At 36.6% G+C, this 19,536-nt stretch overlaps 1 protein-coding gene across 1 annotated transcript; it reads left to right on the plus strand.

Annotated features, from left to right (window-relative positions):
- The first annotated feature begins 5,143 nt into the window (after positions 1-5,143).
- EXOSC9 (exosome component 9) lies at positions 5,144-18,976 on the plus strand. The gene is made up of 12 exons (XM_053573908.1): positions 5,144-5,308; positions 5,628-5,722; positions 6,454-6,573; positions 6,690-6,792; positions 8,019-8,156; positions 10,677-10,759; positions 11,452-11,584; positions 13,206-13,294; positions 13,971-14,117; positions 14,845-15,029; positions 18,460-18,538; positions 18,848-18,976. The coding sequence occupies exons 1-12, from the start codon at positions 5,243-5,245 to the stop codon at positions 18,930-18,932; spliced, it is 1,323 nt and encodes a 440-aa protein (XP_053429883.1). The 5' UTR covers positions 5,144-5,242; the 3' UTR covers positions 18,933-18,976.
- The last annotated feature ends 560 nt before the right edge of the window (positions 18,977-19,536 follow it).

Raw genomic sequence — 19,536 nt, forward strand, 5'->3', positions numbered from 1 at the left:
TGAAATTCAATTTTAGCTAAGCATCTTTTGTTGTCAATCTATATTAGTTTTCTATTTCTTGCTTGCTCTAGACTAAATATTTGTACCTCCCTCCAATTCATATATTGAAATCCTAACTCCAAATATAATGGTATTAAGAACTAGGGCCTTGGGTGGCACCCATAGCTAGGTGGGCAGGGTGCAGGCCACATACACAGAGGCTGGCAGTTCGAATCCGGTCACAGCCAGCTAAAACAATGAAGACTGCAACAACAACACCACAAAAAATAGCCAGGCATTGTGGTGGGTGCCTACAGTCCCAGCTACTTGGGAGGCCGAGGCAAGAGTATCACTTAAGTCCAAGATTTTGAGGTTGCTATGAGCTGTGATGCTATGGCACTCTACCTAGGGCGACAGTTTCAGACTGTCTCAAAACAAACAAACAAGCAAAAAAAACAAAGTGGGGCCTTTGGTAGGTGATTAGGTCCTGGGGTAAGAGCCCTCATGAATAGGATTGGTGCCCTTATAAAATAGGTCCTAGAGAGCTCCCCTACCCTCCCACCACATAAAGACATAGCAAAAAGAAAATGGCTATCCACCCACCAGAAAGCTGGTTCTGACCAGCATTGATCTTGGACTTCCCAGCTTCCAAAACTGTGAGAAATAAATTTCTATTCTTTATAAGCTACTCTGTTTATAGTATTTTGTTATAGAAGTCTTGAATGCAGTACTGCTGTAATAAATTACCATGAACTTAATGGTTCAAAGCAACGTAAAGTCTATTATCTTACAATTCTGGACCTCAGAAGTATAAAATGTATCTATAAGGATACAGGGGTCCTCAAACTACAGCCTGTGGGCCACATGCATTGGTGTGATTGTATTTGTTCCCGTTTTGTTTTTTTTACTTCAAAATAAGATATGTGCAGTGTGCATAGGAATTTGTTCATAGTTGTTTTTGTTTTTTTTTAAACTATAGTCCAGCCCTCCAAGGACAGTGAACCGGTCCCCTGTTTAAAAAGTTTGAGGACCCCTGAGAGGAGAAAATCCACATCCTTGTCTTTTCCAGCTTCTAGAGGCTTCCTACATTCCTTTGCTTGTGATCACCTTCCTCTTCCTTTAAAAACCCAGCAATGTAGCATCTTCCCTCCTTTCTGCTCTCTGCTTCTGTCATCGTAATCTTCTTGCTTCACCCCTGCCTCCCTCTTGTAAGGACCCTTGTAATTACACTGGGCTCGCCAGTGTAACTGAGACTCAAGAAAATCTCCCTATCTCAAAATCTTAAATTTAATCTTAGCTGGAAAATAAGTTTTGCTACATAAGGCAACATATTCCCAGTTTTCAGAGATTAGAACATGGACATCTCAAAGAAGAGCCCTTACTTTGCCTACTATACCACCACACAATAGTTACTTGCATCACAATGAGTTTAACTCACAATAACAAATAGCACTTTATTTATTGTTTGTAGAAATCTAATTGAAATATAACTTTTCAGAAAAATATGTATTGCTTAGACATTAGACTACACAATTTTCTACAGATTTCTATTAATGAATAAGACTCTTATAGATAAGAATTAGATCAAAGGACTTCAGTGATGTATCCAAGATATAGCCATATGCCTAATTATTTTGTGTGTCCAGGATTATTCACATATTACAACAGTCTGAGTGCATGGAAATTAAAATGTCCTCTACTTTCCTTCCCCTCCCATTTGTTGTACTTACGATAAGCTGAACACTGGTCATTTTTTATTCCTCTAAACATACTGAACAGGATAATATGAGAGATTATATAGCTTCCTGGATATACCAAATGATGTAAGAATGAAAGGCAAAGTTCTTTTAAATATTCATAGAAGCTGGAGATGGACTCGATAATTTACATGGTTTTAAAATCTATAATATCAAGGCAAAAATATACAGAAGGAAAATATACACTACATTTGACATATTAATGTTTATTTTAAATGCATAAAATCTTTGCAACATATTAACTGACACGTGGTTTCCAGTTTGAGTCTTGAAAACAAAAAATATCTGTTAAAATGTAATTGAAAGTCAAAGTTTCCTTAAATTAAAAATAAAATAGCTAAATATGCTAGAAGAAGAAAAAAAAGACTTTTACATTTTCTGATAATAAGAGCTAGTCACATGCCTTAAAGAAGATTTGGGAAAAACATAAAGAAAAAAATCAAAACTAATTTTTCCCCCCAGTCCACCACCCAGAGGTAACCATTCTTAACATTTCATATTATTTTCTTCCAGGATAATTTTTGGAATGCCAATTTCAATAATGAGAAATTATACAGCAGGTACATGGCGAGTAAAATGGTAAGCTTTTATTTGTTCATTCATTCATCCATCCACTAATTCTTTCACCAAATGTGCTGTAATAGGTCATTCATCCATTTATTCACAAGGTACAATATCAGTCTCAGTAGGTGCTGCAAAAGTTAGTAAAACATGCATCTTTATACTCTAGTAGAAGTGTATTAGAATTCCTATGGACACACTTAATGAAAGATCACTTTAGATATATTGGCTCACCTGACTGGGAATTCCAAGAAGTAGTGTTAGCTCTAATTCTACATAACGATTGCATTTCTCTCTCTTATTTCTCATCTGGGGCCTCTCTCTAACTTTATCTTTAAACAGCTTCTCTCCATGTGATGGCAAAATGGCCCCTGCCAGATACGGGTTTGCATGGGTCTTTAGAGTTTCTAATCTCAGAGAAAGAAAAACTGTCTCATTCCCAGAGTCCACATGTCAAGACTGATGGAGAAACTCATCCTGGCTGGGTAAACAGACCATGTGGTGACTAGACTGGGGTTCCACAATTAGCTAGGTCTGGTCACACTTGCTATTACCATTAACACCAGAATCACAGGATGCCAGCAAAGGGCTGTTTCTTCAGGAAATAGAAAGGTGTTGGTCAGACAAAATAACAAATGTTCTATAAAGAAGATCTATACTCAAATATTTTGTTAAAAATTAGGTTATTTTTTAAAAAAATAAAAAGCAGAGTGTGTAACATTATCAGAACCTCTTCCCATGCCTCAAAAAACTATTTTCCTCTGAAATCACAGAACAAATTTTTCTTAGGTGTTCAAAAGTTTCTTACTAAAAACAAGGCTGTGAAATAAATATATTTTGTGATGGTAAAGAGATGTGAGTGGAGATGTGTCATGTAATTTGGATTAACTCCAATAAAAGGCAAATGCAGGAGTATTGAAATTATAGAATAGTGAAAGTAAGAAGAACAGTGGAAAGTCGATAAAAGTGGAAGAAAAGCCAAGGCAAGTAATCAAGCAGCAGACTTGGAACAGCAATCTGTCATGCTGAATTTGGGCAGTTTCACAGGAAGCCTTGCCAAGCCAAAAAAGGAAGGAAACTAAGATTTGAATAACTATCTTGTCCAAGACATTTCATTAGATGCTTTCATTTGGACTACTTAAACACAGTGTAATTATTATTTCCGATTTAGAGATACAGAAAGATTATTTAACTCGATTATGGTCCATTTGACCTGGTTTATCTGAACTAACTGCCAAGCTGCCTGGAAGGAAAGAATTGCTATTTCAATAAAGGCCTATTTCATCTCTGAAGAGAAAGAGAAATTACTAAATGCCCACTGAAAGAACCCAATGAATTAATGACAAACTTAACCAGGAATTATGGTGTGAAACTATACTATAAAAATAAATTTATGTTGTTAAAGAACTTAAATGGCTTGTACTTTGTAATCCTCTCACCTACTTTGAAAGTTAATTTGTCAACTTTGCTCCACCCTCACAAGTTCTACACCAGGACCATGTCGAGCTCATCCCATCTCAGTCTTTGCACTTACTCCTTTTTTTCAAACACTTTTCTTTTCCTCCAACTGATAGCAAGGTTGCACTTTTCACCACCAACGATTTACTTAAATGTCACCTCTACTAAGTCATCTCTTTCAGCAACCGCCCATTAAGATAGCATCCCCATTTTCAGCACTTATCAGTGTGTGAAACTGTCCTATTTGTTTAGGTTTTTCTTGTTTATGTCTTCTACAGAAGACACAAAATCTTTAAGAGAAAGGATTTTGTAGTCCCCCGCCTCCATTTCTCCAGCACTTAAATTATTCTTGGACGCAGTAGGCCCGCTTTAAATACTTATTGAGTACCTGCATTGCAAGTGGTACAAACTGAGACTAAAACGTATCACTAGTAGGGAAAAAAAAGTGTGAGAAGAGACAAAAAAAGCTAGCTATATGATGCCTATGTAGGAGTGCTGTGCCTACCACCTCTAAAGCAAAAGTTAACAAAATAATAATACACAAGCACTTTAAAAGTGTCACTGTATGCCAGGCACTGTTCTAAGCATTTTACATGTATTAGCTTTTTTTCATACCTCATAATAAATAGCTTTACCACCCCCTTTTTTGCAGGTTAGTAAAGTGAAACACAGAATGCGCTTAGTAACTTGCGCATGTCACAGAAGTATTTATGGCCAGAGTCAGAATTTGAACAGTTTAGACCTTGTTTTGTTTTGTTCTACTATTTGATATTGCCTCTCCATCAAAGCTGACTGGTTGGCAGGCTGGCCCCACTAAGTTTTCTCTATACCCGTAAAAATAAGTCTATCAACTTCCAATAACTGGAGAGACTATTAGAAATAAAACAGTAAATTTAGTTTCAGACCTCAATAGTAGTAACATAATCAGGACGTGGAAACGTTTTCAATTTTTTGTTAACGTTTCAGATCCCACAAGATTTCACCTTTGGCCCTCCAAGAACATCCCACTTCCCGGTCTCAGCTTTCTTCCTCTCTCACTCGCAACCCCACGCCCCTTCATCCCAGTGTTTCTCCAGGGACTCTGCTCCAAACCCTGCTTCCGCGGCTCCCTAGGGGCCAATGTCAACGTCCTCATCTGTAATAGTACCTGCTTAGCCTCAACCCCGCCAGAAAAGGGTGAAGCATGAGAGAGGTCTATTGACATTAATTCTGTCATTCTGACAGAGTTTGTGTCCGTTTTTCTCGCGCTTTACAATAAAACTTCACGTCCGGCTGCGCGCCGCCCCAAGCCACAGCAGCTTCTCTCAGCTGGCTGGGCCGGCCGCAGACCTGCTTTGAGTCTGCGCAATAGCAGCCGCCCAAGCCTTTGCTTTCCCACCTTCAGCCACCGCGCCTTGATGACGTAAATCTCCTGCGCGGCGGAGCCGCGCGTGAGGAAGCTCGGATGTCCCTTTGCTTGACGATCCTGGGGCTCGCGACCCAACACCATGAAGGAAACGCCACTCTCAAACTGTGAGCGCCGCTTCCTGCTCCGCGCCATCGAAGAGAAGAAGGTAAACGGTCGATGGAACTGCGCGCTGCGTCGTAGCTCAGATCGCACGGTGTGGACTCTCTGGTGTAGCCCGCGCGGGCCGGGAAGCAGCTTGGGGGACCTGCCTGAATGTTCCTAGGGCTCCTACCACCCAGGCGTTTTCTCCAGACAGGTTCTTTTCAAGGCTCGACTGGATGCCCTAGTTTCCACTTACCTATTGGGGTCGGGAGGGGGGGGTTAGGATACCACTTCCTCCAACTGCTTATCCCAAAGCCGGACACAAAATCTTTGCCCAAGAAATACTTTTTGAAGGAGTAAATGAATGAATGTTGTGCTTACAGCGGCTGGATGGCAGACAAACCTATGATTATAGAAACATCAGGATCTCATTTGGAACAGATTATGGGTGCTGTATTGTGGAACTTGGGAAGACAAGGTAACAGGATTCAAATTAAATACAGATTCAAAAGGGAGGGTTGTTTATAAAGCAGCTAAAACGTCTCTGCAATACTTTGTTTAACTGCCAAAAGTATTTTTTTATGCAAAATGTTTTTGGTTTCGTCGTCACACTTTAAATTTTTAATCATAGACATATTTTGTGATTTTACACGAGTATCATATAGTTTTCTGACCTCTGTAAATCATATAGACAACCAGCAGCGATTAATTTGTTTCCTGCAGTCTTTTTCACATTCCAGTGTGAGGAATGTAGAGCTTTTGAGCATCTTATTAAGTAGGCCCCGCTTTCCTTTTTTCATGAGTGACATGAGAATTAGGCTTCTAATACTCTTTTGAAAGTTGTGAAGACATTTGGTCGGGTAATGAGCCATGCCATGTGAAAACTCTTAAGAAAAAATCACGTTTTTATGCCCTTTTGTATCAATAAATATTTGTAGAAAGAAGTACACATTGATTTTTCTGCAAATCTGTGGAATAGTAAATACTAATAAGAGGAGAGTTTTCTTTTTCTGCCATCTTTTTAGGTTTACCAATATATGTTTTATTTCTATGTATATTCTACTACTGTGTTTTATATGTAATTTCTCCCTCTTATATTTATTACATTATTACTCAAAGTAAAACTGAAACTTAATTGTTATCTGTTTAAGACTTTTTCTTAATTGGAAAATCTATTTACTTAACCACTTTGTACCTTTATCTTTGCAGAGTTCTTGGACAGGTTTCCTGTGAACTTGTGTCTCCAAAACTTAATAGGGCCACAGAAGGTATTCTTTTTTTTAACCTTGAACTCTCTCAGATGGCAGCTCCAGCTTTTGAACCTGGCAGGTATTTAAATCTTTTTGTTAGGCTGCTTTAGCCATAGGAAAACCTGATAGCAGTGAGCTATTGTTTAAATGCCTGGTGTTATATTTTATGACATTAGCCCATTCCTATTTTCATAGGCAGTCAGATCTCTTGGTGAAGTTGAATCGACTCTTGGAAAGATGTCTAAGAAATTCGAAGTGTATAGACACTGAATCTCTCTGTGTTGTTGCTGGTGAAAAGGTGGGGAATATGCCCAAAACTCCCAATCTTAGGTTGAATATTTTTGATTCGTGGGTTCCTATATCTATGCTTTTATTTACAGCACTTTAGTTAATTCAGTTTTGTGCTGGTTCACTTCACTCCAAATGTCTTGAGTGCTATCTTTAGAACTTTGTGCCATTTTTCTCTCTGAAGGGACAAAAAACATCATCTTAAAAGGTTGAAGATATTAATGTGGATTTGTGTAAAAATGTATTATTCAAAGAACTTGTGGCTTTTACATATAGTTTCTCATTTATTTTCTCATGTTATTTAAATGAGTTGATAGAAGCAGGTAGTTTTCCTTTTTTATGGATGAAGAGCTGAAGAATAGGTTAAATCCCTCATTTGGATAGGTTTATTGATTTATACAGGACCACAGAATGAGTCGGTGGCAGGGTTGGCTTTGGAAATCTTTAGTCCCAGTAAATTATGTTACATGAGGATATTAGAACTTTATTCTTGATTAGGATATTTTGACCAGCTTTTTGAACCCAGAGAAGTAACTTAGCTTTCCACATTCTATACCTGAATGTAATAGTTTATTTATATTACCCTAAGGTTAACAAAAATATTATCACATAAAATCTAAGAGGTATCTGGGTACAGTGTCACATGCCTATAATCCTAGCACTTTGAGAGGCTGAGGCAGGAGGATCACTTGAAGCCAAGAATTTGAGACCAGCCCAAGCAACATAGTGAGACCTTGTCTCTATAAGGCATGGTGGCACACACTTGTAGTCCACCTATTTAGGAGGCTGAGGTAGGAGAATTGCTTAAGCCCAGGAATTCAGGGTTGAGCTATAATGCCACCACTGCACTCTAGCCTGGGCAACAAGCAAGACAAGGTCTTTATTTATTCAAAAAATGAATAAATAAAACCTATGAGGTTGAGGTTTTTATGCTAGTAGAGACAATAAAAATATTAATAGATTTGGTGTTAGGAAAATCTTAGTATTAAATTCTAGAGCAGCTCTGTTTATTACAATGTATCTTTTACTATTGTCAAATGATTCACATAGAAAGATGAATTATTGGTATTTCAAATGTTTGGCTGAAAATTTTTCTAATTTTTTTATCAATAAACTAGAAGGAGTAACTGCATATCTTAACAGCAAGTAAGAAAATTATATAGTATTAGTTTTCCTAATGAACAGCCATTGGTTATGCTCACTTAGGATTTATTTTTATTTTAAATTCACTTCCAGGTTTGGCAAATACGTGTGGATCTACATTTATTAAATCATGATGGAAATATTATTGATGCTGCCAGCATTGCTGCAATTGTGGCCTTAAGTCACTTCCGAAGACCTGATGTCTCTGTCCAGGGAGATGAAGTGACACTGGTAAGTTTTATTATGGGAGCCAGGATCCTTTCTATGAACAAATGAGTATCCTGAATGTGCAGACAACTTGTTACTAGTGAAATTATGTTATAGATGGCAATTAGGTAAGTTCTAAAATTTGTTCACAAAGCAAAAACTATATAGGATGAAAATTGCCTAGAAATCTGTTAAATTATCTGTATTCATATGTCTGTCAGTAAGAATACACTTCAGCCTGGTTTTCCAGAATAAAATTAGATGACTATTTTTTTGAATTGAACAATTAGATGAAGCAATTGACTGTGTTTGGAGGTCAAATGTGTGAAAAATACTTGATTCTTGGGATACTGAGATACTTGCCCTGTAAGAAGCATGCAGTAAAACTGCGAAGGACTGAAGAATCAGTAGATACACATCTCTCTGTAGGACTTTTGTTCACTAAGCAAAAAAATTTTATTAGAAATTTGGAAGGCTGTTAAAACAGATGACTAGGTTGTACTCCGGTTGTAAGAAAAGGGTAGGACCTAAGAATTTATACTTCTAACTTTGAGTTCCCAGATGATTTTGAAAATCAATGACTTACATTTTTTTTTCTCTTTTGTACTGAATATGTCAGTTTTGATTATATAAATTACATGCTAAAATAAGTGCACTGTAATCTAGTTTGAGTTTGAAAGTTACAAAAGAAAACATCACATGCCTAAATTTTATAAGAAATTATTTATAACACTATTTTTAGGTCTTAGACTGCAGCAGACTCTTTAAAGTAGGGTGGTCCAATCTTTTTTTTCTGCTGTGCCACAAATTGGAAGAATAAGAGTTGCCTTGGGCTACACATTAAATACACAAACATTAATGAAAGCTGGTGGCAAAAAATAAGGTCTGTGCATACTTACCATGAAATCTGACACACCACAGGTGAGCAAAACAGGCCTCACATAATTAACATGCAGCTCCATGGGCCACAGGTTAGACACCCCTACTTTAAAGACTTAGGAACAAAAGTTTAGGTAGTAAAGATGAAGTTCCTTTAGAGGAGGGAGTTATATAATGGAGTTAAAAGAAAAACCTAAGAATGATTAATAGACTTGAAAATAAAATTAAAAATACGTAGCATTATTAATGATGGGAATGTTTTTAAAATGATACAGCCATGTTGAAGTTCAGAAGTTTCTTAAAAAATTAAGTGTAAATAATATCCTCTATTCAGAAAAATAGCAATGAGAGGAAAATATGTACTTATTTCAGCATATTTGACCTTGTTATGAAATAAAACAACTTACAATGGCTTAAAACCAGGAAAAAAATTTCAAACAATTCCATGCATGCCCAGTAATCTATAGGAGGGATGAGAGCATATATTCACCGAGAGACTTGTATGTAAATGTTCATAGCAGCATTAATTGTAATAGCCAAAAACTGGGATCAATCAAATGTTCATCAAATGATACATAAACAAAATGTAGCATATATACATACTGTATAATGGAATACTATTTGGCAATAAAAGAACTATGAACTACTGATAGATGCTACACGGTGGAAGAAACCTGCTAAGTTGAAAGACACCAGGCAGAAAAGACTTCAACTTGTTCGATTACGTTTATACGGAATGCTCAGAAAAGGCAAATTTACAGAGATAGAGAACAAGTGATCAGTGGTTGCTTGGGGATAGAGTGGGAGTAAAAATTGAGGAAGAATTCTGAATGGAAATATTGAAAGAAGTTTGACTTGGTGCCGGTAGCTCAAGGGGCTGAGGCACCAGCCACGTACACCAGAGCTGGCAGGTTCAAATCCAGCCCGGGCCTGCCAAACAGCAATGACAACTACAACCAAGAAATAGCCAGGCATTGTGGTGGGTGCCTGTAGTCCCAGCTACTTGGGAGGCTGAGGCAAGAGAATCACTTAAGCCCAGGTTGGAGGTTGCTATGAGCTGTGCTACTACAGCACTCTATCCAGGGTGACAGCTTGAGACTCTGTCTCAAAAAAAAAAAAAAAAGAAGTGGATTGTGATGATGGATCTGTAACTATCATCTAAAAATTTAATCATGCACTTACAATGAGTGGATATTATGGGATATAAAGTATACTTCAGAGCTTTTAAAAGATGTACAGTTTTGAGGAATATGAATGGTAAAGTTTTTGTAAAAAGATATTTAGGTATTCACTGAGAATTAAAGAAATTTTATTTTTATGTTGGTATTTGATGTGCAGGGTGTTATTTTTTAGGTTCGTAATTTAGTGACTATAGCACAGTGGTTACAGCGCCATCTACATACACCGAGGGAGCCGGGTTCAAACCTGGCCCAGGCCAGCTAAACAACAATGACAACTGCAACAAAATATAGCTGGGCATTGTGACAGGTGCCTCTGGTCCCAGCTACCTGGGAGGCTAAGGCAAGAGAGTCGATTGAGTCCAAGGGTTTGAGGTTGCTGTGAGCTGTGACACCACGGCACTCTACCAAGGGCGACATAGTGAGACTGTCTTAAAAAAAAAAAAATTTAGCAACTATAATTATTGAACCTTTTCTTTTGAAACAGTATACACATGAAGAGCGTGATCCTGTACCATTAAGCATCCACCACATGCCTATTTGTGTCAGTTTTGCCTTTTTCCAGCAAGGGTAAGTCTTGCCTTGTCATGGGCCAAAATTATAAATGCAACTAAAAATTTTATTACTCAAATATGTCATGGACAAATGAACAAACACCTCTTTAATATTAAAGCACCTACTACTCCTTTAGTCCTTCCTTCCTCCCATTGGCAAAGAGCCTTCTCAGTCTAACTGAGAAAACGTTTATGCTATAATAAAGTTACTTCCCAACATTTTTCTTTTCATGGCATACTTATTTTTTTTTTTTTAATAGCACAGGAGCATTTTATTTTCCATAATACCAAAGAACTTTTAGAAGTAACTAATGCATTTATTCATTACATCTTTGGAACAGATGACTCGAGATAATACATGTAATTACAATATGAATAGAAAAATAAAATGCTCAGGACATTTCCAACAAATAAAAAAATTACTTCTAGGAATAGAATACAGAATTCATAATTCTGTTCTTTCCTGCTTTTTATTAACCATGAGTCTGTTTTCAATCTTTAACTCAGAGATTAATACTATAAAGCTCACTCAGTTACTTATATACACATCAACATAAAAATAGCATGAAATGTATCCTGTTATGCCAATCACCAGAACTGAATCATATCTTTTCAAAATATGCTATTTTATTTTTTAAAATTCACTACACTAAAAATGATAAGCATTCAGCCTCAGTTTTGTTCAGGTCCATTTAACATTCATTTCAGAACATATTTATTGGTGGATCCCAATGAACGAGAAGAACGTGTGATGGATGGCTTGCTGGTGATTGCCATGAACAAACATCGAGAGATTTGTACTATCCAATCCAGTGGTGGGATAATGCTGCTAAAAGATCAAGTTAGTGCTTTCATTAATGTCCCATTAAGTATAGGTTACTTCTCTTAGAAGTTGCTTCTTATGTTTTAACCAGATCCAATGAGGATACTTTCAGTGATTGATTCTAGGGTGTGTTATAATCTGGTTTCAGTACTATCACCACATTTTAATAACTGGTGGCTATGAGATACCCTCCTTCCTCCTTTGTTGTTCCCATGTCTGGTCCTCTAGAATCTGACCCTTCTAACTAGAGAAACACTTCTTTCTTTTTTTTTCTTTTTTTTTTTTATTGTTGGGGATTCATTGAGGGTACAATAAGCCAGTTACACTGATTGCAATTGTTAGGTAAAGTAGAGAAACACTTCTTTCAACTAGTAAAGACAGAGATGTATATTATCCCTATTAAAAAAAAATCAAAAGGTAGAAATTAGGTGAAAAAATAAGTTCTACTTTCAGAATTTGGATAAAATAATGATTCTCAACGTCAGCTATGTATCAAGGAGCTTTTAGAAAATAGATTGCTACATAGCACGTAGTGTGGATGGTTCAGAGCACAGAGAACTTTAGTTTGAATACTAGCTTTGCCTTGTACTAACTGACTTTGAGCAAACAATTCATATCTTTGGGCCCAGTTTTTCTTTTTTCCTTCACATAATTTAAATTGGTCTCATCCCTTGGTGATGGGCCCTTAAATAGGGAATGATATTATTACTGACACTTTGTTTTTATTTATTTATTTTTTTGAGACAGAGTCTCACTATGTCACCCTCAGTAAAGTGCCATGGTGTCACAGCTTACAACAACCTCAAAATCTTGGGCTCAAGTGATTCTTTTGCCTCAGCCTCCCAAGTAGCTGGGACTACAGGCACCCACCACAACGCCTGGCTATTTTTTGTTGCAGTTGTCATTGTTGGTTAGCTGGCCTGGGCCGGGTTCAAACACACCAACTTCGGTGTATGTGGCTGGCACCATAACTACTGTGCTACTGGTGCCAAGCCCACCTTGTTGTTTTTAGAAGGATATAAATAGAGATATATTGCACAGTGTCTAGTAAAAAGTGTGCGGTAAATGTTAATTTCTGTTATCATCATCGTCTTTATTACTAGCATCACAATTACTATACAGGAATAAATGATAATTATGATAACTTTTTATTTTTTCTGTTGATGGGCATAATAAATTGGTGAGGTTAATTTAGTCAAATAAACTAACTCCCTTCCAATAGATCTCTTCCACCAAAGGATAAAATACTATTTTTTTTCCTTTCTGTCTTCTCTCTAATCTGTCATCTTCCTCCTATACATCACTATTACTATACACAATTACTTACTCACAAAGAAAGGAAATTAGTACATTCCTAGCATATATGTATGTCTTTGGCTTCTTCCATATTGTCTTTTATACTGTCGTGTAAGAAAGTTTTTGGATCTGCTCCCTTAATGTGATAGTCCTTTAAATATTTTAAAAGAACTCTCATAATTTGGCTTAATCTGTGTTTACATTGGTACTGTTTTCATATTTGGGGGAAAAAAATCAGGCTTAAATTATAAATGTAGAAAAACTAATTTCATAGTGTTAGTTTCATTAGAGAAAGCCATTTGATTTGTTTTCTTTACATAACAGAATTGACCTTTATAAATAGGTTTTGAGATGCAGTAAAATAGCTGGTGTGAAAGTAGCAGAAATTACAGAGCTAATACAGAAAGCTTTGGAGAATGACCAGAAAGTTAGGTAAGTTTAATTTTTTCAGAACTAAATGGTCTTTTTATATTTTGTTTTTGTTAAAGGTTGTTATTGCACAAGAATGACCATATAATTTTTACATATCTTTATTTGTTAATCTCAGTTGAATATACTACCTCATGTTTTTTAAAAGTTGATTGGACTCTGTTTATTACATTTTATCCAATTTAAATATAACTTGTATTGCAAAGCCACATAAGGTTTTTCTTTAAAAGTTAACATTTTCTTAGGGAAAAAATCATATTAACGGGAAGAACACAAATGAGTTGATGCCCATCTCTACTTGTAACAGTTATCTTAAGATATATGACCACGCATGTCAGTGTTCTCTTCTATAATATGGGATATTAGTGCCTACCTGGTAGAACTGATTTTAGGATTAGAAAAAAGTATATTTTAAGCATTTAGCACAGGTCTGGCACATGGTCCAATAAATGATAATTATGATAACTTTTTATTTTTTCTGTTGATGGGCATAATAAATTGGTGAGGTTAATTTAGTCAAATAAACTAACTCCCTTCCAATAGATCTCTTCCACCAAAGGATAAAATACTATTTTTTTTCCTTTCTGTCTTCTCTCTAATCTGTCATCTTCCTGCTCCTTCTCTCTCCCATGCCCCACCTCCATCCTTCCCCACACCCCCCACCAAAACCTGCATACAGAAAAGAAGGTGGAAAGTTTGGCTTTGCAGAGTCTATAGCAAATCAAAGGATCACAGCATTTAAAATGGAAAAGGCCCCTGTTGATACCTCAGATGTAGAGGAGAAAGCAGAAGAAATCATTGCTGAAGCTGAACCTCCTTCAGAAGTGTATCTTTACTGGGTGGTATTTATAATAAGATTCATGACATTTTTTGTATTATTAAGGCTACACGGGTGTGCATGCTGAAATTAGTTTTCTGAAACACTACTTTGTTAGAGAAAGCACGGTACAAAATAGAGATGCGAGTCATACCATTTCATTTTCCTTTGAAAAAGTATTCTTTTATTGATGACATGGTCACTTTATATTAGTGGTTCTCAACCTTCCTAATGCCTCCTAAGGCTGCAACCCTTTAATACAGTTCCTCATGTTGTGATGACCCCCAACCATAAAATTATTTTCGTTCCTACTTCGTAACTAATTTTGCTACCGTTATGGATCGTAATGTAAATATCTGATATGCAGGATGTATTTTCATTGTTACAAAGGGGTCGCAACCCACAGGTTGATAACTGCTGCTTTATATACTATCAACATTTTTATCAAAATTACTCATTTATTCACTAAATTTAGCACTATACCTAAAATGTTGACAGCCTGTGCCTTGATATTTCATACCATTAATTACATCCATAAAATATTTCCTGGATCATAAACTTAATTTTTCTTCTTTGTTCAGCCATTCATAATAATAGCTATATTAAATTTTTTTTACCTAAAGATAGGAGGCACACTTGGATCACTTTTGGAAAAAGAAATTTAGGTCTCTCTTTGAATTTTTCAAAGGTTCGTCAAATAACAGTATTTTGTACTTAGTTTTCTTAACTTCTTAAGTGTTTCTAAACCTGTGTTATGGACTCCTGGAACTGCCCAAATTGGAGAGGGAATAGAAAACTCCTGGGGTGATCTCGAAGACTCTGGGAAGGAGGATGAGGATGAAGGTGGCAGTGATGATGCTATCATGCTTGATAGCATAAAAATGGACACTGGATTAGAAGTCTCTGATATTGGAAGCCAAGGTAGGGGATACTTTATGACTTTTATATGATATAGATACATATATAATGTATATTATATGTAGATACCTATACATAGATATGTATTTATATTAACTAAAGATCTGTGTGATATATATTACATACTATATAGATACCTATAGAGAATATAGATAGCTATATACAAGAATAGATGTATTCCATTTTCAGAGGGGCTAACTATTGTGATTTAAATTTCAACTAATTATTGAGGCTAATTGTAATAGTAATACCAATTCTTTTTTTTTTTTTTTAAGAGACAGAGTCTTACTTTGTCGCCCTCAGTCAGTAGAGTGTTGTGGCATCATAGCTCACAGCAACCTCCAGCTCTTGGGCTTAGGAGATTCTCTTGCCTCAGCCTCCTAAGTAGCTGGGACTACAGGCGCCTGCCATAATGACTAGCTATTTTTTTGTTGCAGTTTGGCCAGGGCCAGGTTTGAACCCGCCACCCTCGGTATGTGGGGGTGGCACCCTACTCACTAAGCCACAGGCACCGCCCGATACCAATTCTTTTTCAAAAGAGTATGGTTATCTTTGTTGAGTAGTGGTATACCCTTTGGTATATAAATGATAGCAACATTTTTAATTTTTTTTTTGTTTTTTTTCTTTTGTATATATATTTGGTCCAGTTTTAAGAGGATAAGTTTCTTGAAGATCTCATTCCTGCATGCTGCCTTTTTTTGTATCATTTCTAAACTGAAATAAAAAGCCCATATTATAATATGTGGTCTAAATAAAACTTTCTGCAATGTTAGAAACATTCTATGTCTACACAGCCTAGTAAAGCAGCTGTTTGCCCTGTAACAGGTGAACACTTGGAAGTGTGGTTTGTGTGACTGAGGAACTAAATTTTAAATTTCATTTAACTTTAACATAAAATTAAATAGCCATATTATAGCTATTAATATATTAATAAGCTATAAATAGCTACCCTAATATTGCAGTATTAGAACATAAAAAATTGTAGACGTGACTAGAATACAAGTAGTTCCTTGCATTCTGAAAGCTGTAGAACTAAAGAAATTATTGATTTTACCAATGGACATTTTCACTTTGAAGAAAACTAAATTCTTGCCTGGGCCACATAACAAAATAAATTTTTTTTTTTTAAATTTTGAAAAAACACTAATCATGGGCGGCGCCTGTGGCTCAGTGAGTAGGGCGCCGGCCCCATATGCCGAGGGTGGCGGGTTCAAACCCAGCCCCAGCCAAACTGCAACCAAAAAATGGCCGGGCATTGTGGCGGGCGCCTGTAGTCCCAGCTGCTTGGGAGGCTGAGGCAAGAGAATCGCGTAAGCCCTGGAGTTAGACGTTGCTGTGAGCCGTGTGACGTCAAGGCACTCTACCGAGGGCCATAAAGTGAGACTCTGTCTCTACAAAAAAAAAAAAAAAACACTAATCATATAAGGATCTAGGAACTAGGCTGACAGGGAACTAGAGGATGGACCTACTAAATCTGGTTGAGGAAACAGTGAAAGTGGCACTCTGAAGGAGTGTAAATGCACATACTATATGCCTTCAAGGAGGGAAACTATAGCTTATAAATGCTACTGAAAGCCTGCTGGGTTTTTCTTTGTTGTTTGTGTTTTAATTACTCAGAAAAATCCCCATTGCTTGGGGCCCTTATTCAGTTTTCTGGGTGGTTACTTCTATGTGGTATTGTTTTTCCATAACTTGTCCCAGGTTATTTGTTTACTATATGTGGAGTGATACAAGCTGCTTAAACACAGGGACTTTAAAAGTTTTCCCATGTCAGTAGATGTAGATGAGTCCCTGTCATTTTAAATGTTGCATAACTTCTGTCGCTAGTTTAACCATTACCTTATTGTTGAGAATGTAAATTGTTTCCATTTTTTCACTGTTACATTGCTACAGTGTCCTTGCACTTGCATATAGCTCTTTATATGTATGTGTTCAGTATTCTTTTTTTTTTAATAATAACTAATATTATTTATTTATATTTTGAGACAGAGCCTCAAGGTGTTGTCCTGGGTAGAGTGCAGTGGTATCACAGCTCACAGCAACCTCCAACTCCTGGACTTAAGCGATTCTCTTGCCTCAGCCTCCCAAGTAGCTGGGACTACAGGCGTCCGCCACAACGCCTATTTTTTTTTTTGGTTGTAGTTGTTATTGTTGTTTGGCAGGCCCAGGGTGGATTCAAACCCACCAGCTCTGCTGTATGTGGCTAGTGCCTCAGCCACTTGAGCTACAGGTGCCAAGCCTATTTGTTCAGAATTCTAAGATTGATAAGGTTGATAGACATTCTATTGCTGGTTTGAAGAACAAAATTTTCAGCTGAATAATGAAGGTGAACATAAGATGGAACAGGTAAAGCCTTATCTAAAGCATATGAACAAAAGGAGAAACTAATTGAAAACTAAAAAAATTGAGAATCGATATATAACCAACCAACTGGGAAAAGGGTTAATTCATTCACTTTATGTATATATCATTCACTAAGTCTCCAGAGAACAATGGGCAAAATGGCTGGGCATGGTGGCTCATGCCTGTAATCCTGGCACTCTGGGAGGCCGAGGCAGGTAGATTGCCTGAGCAAGAGCAAGACCCTGGCTCTACTAAAAACAGAAAAAAACTATCTACCCTGTTTCCCCGAAAATAAGAAGGTATGCTCCCAAAGATGCGCTAGGTCTTATTTTCAGGGGACGTCTTATCTTTCCTGTAAGTAGGTCTTATTTTCGGAGGATGTCTTATTTTCTGGGAAACAGGGTAGCTGTTGTGGCAAGTGCCTGTAATCCAGGTACTGGGGAAGCTGAGGCAAGGGGATTGCCTGAGCCCAAGAGTTTGAGGTTGCTATGAGCTGTGATGCCAAGGCACACAGTGATACTGTCTTAAAAAAAGAAAAGAAAAATGGGCAAAATATAGGAAGAAGTTCTCAAAGAAAATGCAAGTGGTAATATTTTTTCATGGTCAACCCTGGTGATAATAAACTAAAAAAAAAAAAGATATACTTTTTTATTACCATATTTGGCAGTCTTAAAAAACCAACGTTTATAAGGGTATATGGAAAATGATTCTTCATTTATCATTTCTGGGAGTTATTTTAGAATTTATGTGCTTTTTGACCAAACAGTCCTTCTAAGAATTTTTTTTCCAGTGTTATATTGACTTTAAATCATTTCCAAATTGGTTCTATAAAACATGCCATGTGGACTTTTTTCCCTACCACTTTTACAATTAAAGGAAGCATAAGAATTTTTACAAAAGGTTTCAGAGCTCCAAGGAACTTCTTCAGAGAGAAAGATGGGGAAAGAAAAAAGTGTCTCTATAAGCCTCCACCCAAGAAGCGCTCTCAATAATATTTATGGAAATGGGAATTTTAGAACCTCTGGTGTAAATAAACCCACATGGGATTTATTTCCCAAGAGATTGAACAATTTTTTTTTTTTTTTTAAAGATGCCCCTATAGTACTCTCAGATAGTGAAGAAGAAGAAATCATCATTTTAGAACCAGACAAGAATCTGAAGAAAATAAGGTATTTAATTTCTGGTTTATTGCAAATATATAAATAGACCATTTAGAGGCTTGCTCTCGGGTTTTTTTCTTCTCACATACTACTATAAAATATAAAGATACCTCTTTCATTAGATATCCAGCTGTTCTTTCTGTGGTTTCTTTACCCTGTGACTAAAAAACTCCATGGATGCCTTTCAGAGTTAATGCATTTTACTCTCATAGCTGACTTATTTTACATCCTATTGGAAAAAAATAAGGCCTCCTATTTCAGTGATACAAAATTTAACGAGTGTACTATTAGTAAACTGTTACTTTACTTTATTCACAGAACACAGAACATCAGTGCAAAGCCAGAAAAAGCACCAACTAAAAAGCCAGTGAAAAAGAGAAAAAAGAAGAGAGCTGTTAATTAAAGCTAACATAGTTGTATATATAACTATTAAAAGGATATTTATTCAGTGCTGACAACCTTGGCTATTTTTATTCATAAATCCATTATAAAAATCTAGCAGGCTTTTAAAAATAATGGTGTTTTGTTTTGACATTATGCTTTAAAATAAACCTTGTGGAAAATTACCTTGCCTTGTAAATTTGCATAAATGCTTCCCACCCCCATCCATAACCTTGATTGAGTTTTTGTCCTCTCATAATCTGACAAGGTTTTAAACAATTGTGACCTGGTAAAGTGTAAAAGTCGTTAAGAAAAAAAAAAAAAAAAGCAAAGCATTTTTGTAAGCTGCTGCATTGTGTACAGAGCTGAATGAGTCTCAAGAATCTTCACTGTTCTGGCCAGGTGCAGTGGCTCATCCCTGTAATCCTAGCACTCTTAGGGATCCAAGTTGGATCACTTGAGCTCAGGATTTTGAGGTTGCTGTGAGCTAGGCTGCCACCACGAGCACCCTATCCTAGCCTAGACAACAGAGTAAGACTCAGTCTCAAAAAAGAAAAGAACACAAAAAACTTCCACTTTTCTGATAAGTAAGCAGATATTTATTCCAGATATGCTTAGATTATGCC

This window comes from Nycticebus coucang, chromosome 1, assembly GCF_027406575.1.
Source record: "Nycticebus coucang isolate mNycCou1 chromosome 1, mNycCou1.pri, whole genome shotgun sequence".
Classification (NCBI taxonomy): Eukaryota; Metazoa; Chordata; class Mammalia; order Primates; family Lorisidae; genus Nycticebus; species Nycticebus coucang.